Source organism: Dipteris shenzhenensis, chromosome 18 (genome assembly GCF_047967505.1).
Source record: "Dipteris shenzhenensis isolate YYH24624 ecotype China chromosome 18, Dip_SZ_1.0, whole genome shotgun sequence".
NCBI classification, from domain to species: Eukaryota; Viridiplantae; Streptophyta; class Polypodiopsida; order Gleicheniales; family Dipteridaceae; genus Dipteris; species Dipteris shenzhenensis.
In genome coordinates this window covers 33097705-33103277 of record NC_141613.1, presented here as the reverse complement: position 1 = coordinate 33103277, position 5573 = coordinate 33097705, and the positions used below count along the sequence as shown (strand labels likewise).

General features: G+C 47.1%; 1 protein-coding gene across 1 annotated transcript; it reads right to left on the bottom strand.

Moving 5' to 3' along the window:
* Positions 1-1092: 1092 nt before the first annotated feature.
* LOC147891136 (pentatricopeptide repeat-containing protein At2g39620-like) lies at positions 1093-5074 on the bottom strand. Its single transcript, XM_087389998.1, has 3 exons — positions 4853-5074; positions 4659-4726; positions 1093-4557 (listed from the first exon to the last, which is right to left on the bottom strand). The coding sequence occupies exons 1-3, from the start codon at positions 5052-5054 to the stop codon at positions 1396-1398; spliced, it is 3432 nt and encodes a 1143-aa protein (XP_087246124.1). The 5' UTR covers positions 5055-5074; the 3' UTR covers positions 1093-1395.
* Positions 5075-5573: the final 499 nt, after the last annotated feature.

Below are 5573 nucleotides of genomic sequence, written 5' to 3'. Positions count from 1 at the left end.
CGAGGAAGCACGTACATGGAGAATGGCCACGCGAGCTCAAGGGCTGGGAGCTTCTTGGGCAAGAGGGGCTATTCTTTGTAGGGGGGGGGGGGGGGGGAAGCTTGGTTGGAGAGGCACAACCGGGAGCTACTGCTGGAGGTCCATGATTGCACAGGGAGAAGGATACGGTGGCTGGAGATCTTGCTGAAGAGGTCGATGGTTGCTTGTGAGAAGCGCTTGAATTTTGGCCGTGGCTCTCTACTGTGAGCTTCTTGATTGGGGGTTGACTATTGCCTCCACTAGAAGCTGCTGGGTTTTTAAGACCTATCATCTCTACTGAGCTTGTCTGGAGTACCTTGGACGACAGAGGGCATGTGCTCCTTGAGTAGGAGAAAAGCCACGAGATAGTCTTCATCAAGAGAAGAGAGACAGAGCTACTGAGGAAGCAAAGCGAGAACCACGAAGAAAAAAAGCATGCCATAACACTACTGGAGAGTCGGGGAAAGGATGCTTTCTTCATCGAATGAACGATGGTTACTGAATAGAAAGAGGACCCTAATTGTTGTTGATCCTAAAGTTGATGGTTGATGATCGTGTTGCTAGAAGCATGGTGCGCTTATTTGCACTTGATAGACTGGTTCCCTGTGAATTCATGATCATGACGATGGTTGATAGTAGCTGGCCTGTGAGGTGATGTGAAGAACTTCCTTATCATCACATGTATGAGATGAACTAATGACTAGGACTGTTTCTTGATGAGAATAAGGGAGGGATGCTCTTGGACTAGCATGCATACACAAAGAGAAGCTCTTCGGTGGAATATGGGTTCATAGCATGCATGGTTGTCTATACCTTGAGCTGTCACGAAGTGTGTTCATGGCAATTATACAGTTCTGAAGTTGTCATTTTCTTGGGATTTATGTTTCATGGGTCTTCTATGTATTTTATGAGCTTGATCTCAGTTAGTAGGAGAGCTTGTCTTGAGCTGTGTAATCCACTGGGTTCTTTTTGAGTTTTTTTTTAAAGCTTTCCGTGGAAATGTGGTCAGAGTATGAGTTGTATCCAGAGGTGTGTAGAGACAAGGAGTTTGAATGAATACTTTTTGCCTGGTGATTGAGTTGTTCATTTGCTTTAAATGTGGATTAGGGTGGCTGTGAAGGCAGTCTAGGCTCTACTGCTTTTGTCCATCCAACGCCCAATGAAACTCTAGGACAAACCCTTCCTCTATCTTTTCGAAAGAAAGATCTTCTAGCTTTGCACATATATTTTGGGACCTACTAAAAAGAAATGCACAGCCCCAATATTGTCAATCCACCAACTCTGTCATCTTCTTTCATGCTTGTTTCTAGCTTTGCACATATATTTTTGGTTTGGGACCCCCACCAAAAGCAAATGCACAATCCCAATATTGTAAGTCTAACTCTGTCGGCTTGCTTGTTTCCTCCCTCCCATTGCCTCAACGTTCTCCTCCTCCTGCATGTGAGCATCTGCATAGATGTTAGACATCAACACATAAGATGCAGCAGCCTTTTCATCAGCTAGTACTGCATGCTCAAACGCTAGTCTTCCAAGCTCTACATTACCCCACTTACAACAAGCACCCAAAACCGTATGCCACATCACTAGATTACGATGGACAGGCATCTTCTTCACCATCACTACTGCCTCGTCTAACTGGCCTGCACGTCCAAGAAGATCAACCATGCCAATGTGGTGCTCAATAGTTGGCGTGATGCCATGGCCTTTACTCATGGCCTCAAAGTACTTCTGGCCCTTATCCAGTAGACCCGTGTGACTGCATACAGTTAGAACAATAGAGAATGTGACCCTATTTGGCTTTATCCCTTCTCCTCTCATCCTCTCCAGCATAAGGAAAACAATTTCATTTTCTCCTTGCTGTGCATATCCTGTGATTAGTGCATTCCATGAGACTACATCTCGAAATGGCAGCTTGTCAAATGCTTCCCATGCTTCTGCAAGCGAGCCACATTTGGCATACATATCCACCAAGGTATTGCCAACAGAAAGGTCTCTTTCCAGCCCCTTTCTGGAAATCTCAACATATATTTCTCGACCCTTGTCTATGGCTCCTATGCTGCCACAAGCCTTTAAGCTGCAAACAAATGTGACAGCATCTGGAGAGAGACCCTCCAGTTGTATCTGTTTGAGACAGTTTAATGCTTCCTCACCAAACCCATGCTCAGCATATCCTGTGATCAGTGCAGTCCATGAGACCTCATTTCGAACGGGCAGCTTGTCGAATGCTTCAAGTGCTTCTGCAAGCGAGCCACATTTGGCATATATATCTGCCAAGGTGCTGGCAACTACAGGATCCCTTTCCAGCCCCTTTCTGGCTATCTCGGCATGTATTTCTCGGGCCTTGTCTAAGGCTCCTATGCTGCCACAAGCTTTCAAGCTGTAAACAAATGTCACAGCATCGGGAGAAATGCCCTCCAGTTGCATCTGTTCGACACAGTACAGCGCTTCCCCACCGAGCCCATGCTCAACATATCCTGCAATTAATACAGTCCACAAGACCTCGTCTCGAACTGGCAGCTTATCAAACACATCCCATGCTTCTCCAAGCAATCCACATTTGGCATACATATCTACCAAGGTGCTGCCAACAGCAAGGTCTCTTTCAAGCCCCTTTCTAGAAATCTCAACATGTATTTCTCGACCGTTGTCTATGGCTCCTATGCTGCCACAAGCTTTCAAGCTGCAAACAAATGTCGCAGCACGTGGAGAGAGACCCTCCTGTTGCATCTTTTCAAAACAGTGCAGAGCTTTCTCACCAAGGCCCTGCTCAGCATATCCTGCGATCAGTGCAGTCCACGAGACAACGTCACGAACCGGCAGCCTGTCAAATACTTCCTGTGCTTCTGCAAGTGAGCCACATTTGGCATACATGTCCACCAACGTACTGCCGGCAGCAATATCTCTTTCCAGCCCCTTTCTGGAAATGTCGGCATGTATTTCTCGGCCATTGTCTATGGCCCCTACGCTGCCACAAGCCTTCAAGCTGCAAACAAATGTGGCAGCATCTGGAGAAAGACCCTCCATTTGCATCTGTTCAAAACAGGCCAGCGCTTCCTTTCCAAGCCCCTGCTCTGCATATCCTGCGATTATTACATTCCACAAGACCTCGTTTCGAACTGGCTGCTTGTCAAATGCTTCCTGTGCTTCTGCAAGCGAGCCACATTTCGCATACATATCCACCAAGGTGCTGCCAACAACAAGGTTTCTTTCCAGCCCCTTTCTGGAAATCTGGAGGTGTATTTCTCGGCCCTTGTCTATGGCTCCTATACTGCCACAAGCTTTCAAGCTGCAAACAAATGTAACAGCATCTGGAGAGAGCCCTTCCAGTTGCATTTGTTCAAAACAGTTTAGTGCTTCCTCACCAAGCCCATGCTCAGCATATCCTGCAATGAGTACAGTCCAGCAGACCTTGTTTCGAATTGGCAGCTTGTCAAATGCTTCTCGTGCTGCTGCAAGCGAGCCATGTTTGGCATACATATCAACCAAGGCGCTGCCAACCACAATATCTCTTTCCAGCCCCATTCTGGAAATCTCAGTGTGTATTTCTCGGCCCTTGTTTATGGCTGCTGTGCTGCCACACGCTTTCAAGCTGCAAATAAAGGTGACAGCATCTGGAGAGAGACCCCCCAATTGCATCTGTTCAAAACAGTTCAGGGCTTCCCGACCAAGCCCCTGCTCTGCATATCCTGCAATTAATACATTCCACGAGATCTCGTTTCGAACTGGCAGCTTGTCGAACGTTTCTTGTGCTTTTGCAAGCGAGCCACATTTGGCATACATATCCACCATGGTGTTGCAAACAAAAAGATCTCTTTCCAGCCCAGTTCTAGCTACCTCGGCATGTATTTCTCGGCCTCTTTCTGCATCCTTCAGCCTAGAACAAGCCTTCAGTACAGCCACGAAGGTATACTTGCTAGGGTGTACAGAGTTCTCTTGCATTTTCTGATAGAGGTTGAGGGCATGCTTGGAATCCCCACACTCGATATAACCCCTGATGAGAGAAGTCCAAGAATACACATTCCGATCAACCAACTTGTTAAAAACCTGCTGAGCATCGCACATGCTTCCAACTTGAATCAACATTGGGACGAGGTAGTTCCCAAGAGATTTATCATCTTCCAGCCCAGTTTTGCACATATAGGCATACAAGCGCTTGGTATACACTAGATTTCTAGCTGTTCTGCACTTATGCAAAATGCATGTAAGATTCTGAATTGAAAGCGGCAGGGACATCCGTTCCATGGACGTGAGTGCCTCCGCTAAGCTGAGCGTTTCCCAGCCGCACAGTTCTTGTCCTGCAGATGTATTCATCTTTATGACACCAGTCTTGCCACATTCCTCGATCAACCCAAGGTCGCGGGCCTGTGCAGTGGATGCTTTGGGCTTTTTCTCGATTGTTTCTTTAACCCAACCTGGACTATACCAGCCGTCTATCCATAGCGACTCCTTGGTAAGCTGAGGCATGCTGTTTGGTTGGCTGCCTTGAGTTACATTGATGGTGGTGGCTGACGTTGTAGTCGTTGAAGGATGCTTGAAAATCTAAAAATTTTGATGTTAAGACTCACAAGAGAGTTGTAAGTCTAGCTAATCTAAAGATTTATCTGTGCAAATCATTGAGTTCAGGCTCGACCCACACTTACTTTGCTCTCTCGGTTGTCGCACAATTGAGAGGGATCCGTAATGTTCTTTTGCTCCGTCCCTGAACTACCTGCGAAATACAACCAATTGCCAGAAGTGGGTGTCGCCCAAGGACAGCGGGTAAATTACCCATGAAAATCTTTGCCAGAGGTTTCTCATTTGGGCCGTTGCGAAATACAGTAAAGGAGAAGAGTACCTGAACGCGAACATTCCTCCGCCACCGCTCCACAGTCCTGGGGGGAAGCCAGATGAGCTGCCAACCAGCAGGAGTGTCGATCTCCTACCATCAACTGGAATCTTCGAGACTTGCCCGATCCCCTTAAGTCATTGTTAACGCAAGATAAGTGGCTGTTGGGAGGTGACTGAGAGGTAACACTCCAAGCGACCACTAGCTTCATTTGGAGCGTAAAGAGATGGAACTTTACAGAGCATGAATCTGATAGCTCTCATCCCTCCCGGGATACAAGGGGCATCCACCCAAACTGCATACATGTTCATGGGGCGAGAACTAAAGGAATTATGAGGCTTCCACATATATGAAATGCCTACAGAGTTCAGACCAAGTGGCAAAAATGTGTGGATGAGTTTCACGGTGGTTAGACACCGCCTACCCACAGGCCGGCACACTGCCTACCCAATGCGCCTACTTTGTGGGCGCGGGAAGTAGGATGACAAACTTAGTGTAAAATGAAGGTCCGCTAGGAGTGACAACTTACCACTCCACGGTGCCACCCCAGAAGAGTCAACTCTGATTAGGCGTCTAGACTATCAATGGCAAATTCAAGCTCTCGTTGAGCCACGCATCACTCTATTTTTAGAGCTCGATTGCTAGGTTTGGCTTCCTTGCTTTTTGATATCTAAATAAGCTAGAGTACGCAGAGATTTGCCTCATCAGCTCTGTAAAGTGCAGGCTTCAA

What these genes read in the sequence shown, in the direction of transcription:
- LOC147891136 (XM_087389998.1), bottom strand. Translation starts at nt 5,054, where the DNA reads ATGAAGCTAGTGGTCGCTTGGAGTGTTACCTCTCAGTCACCTCCCAAC. An exon ending in GGAGGAATGTTCGCGTTCAG is followed by an intron (nt 4,727 to 4,852) that starts GTACTCTTCTCC and finishes TGTATTTCGCAG; the next exon opens with GTAGTTCAGGGACGGAGCAA. An exon ending in GCGACAACCGAGAGAGCAAA is followed by an intron (nt 4,558 to 4,658) that starts GTAAGTGTGGGT and finishes CAAAATTTTTAG; the next exon opens with ATTTTCAAGCATCCTTCAAC.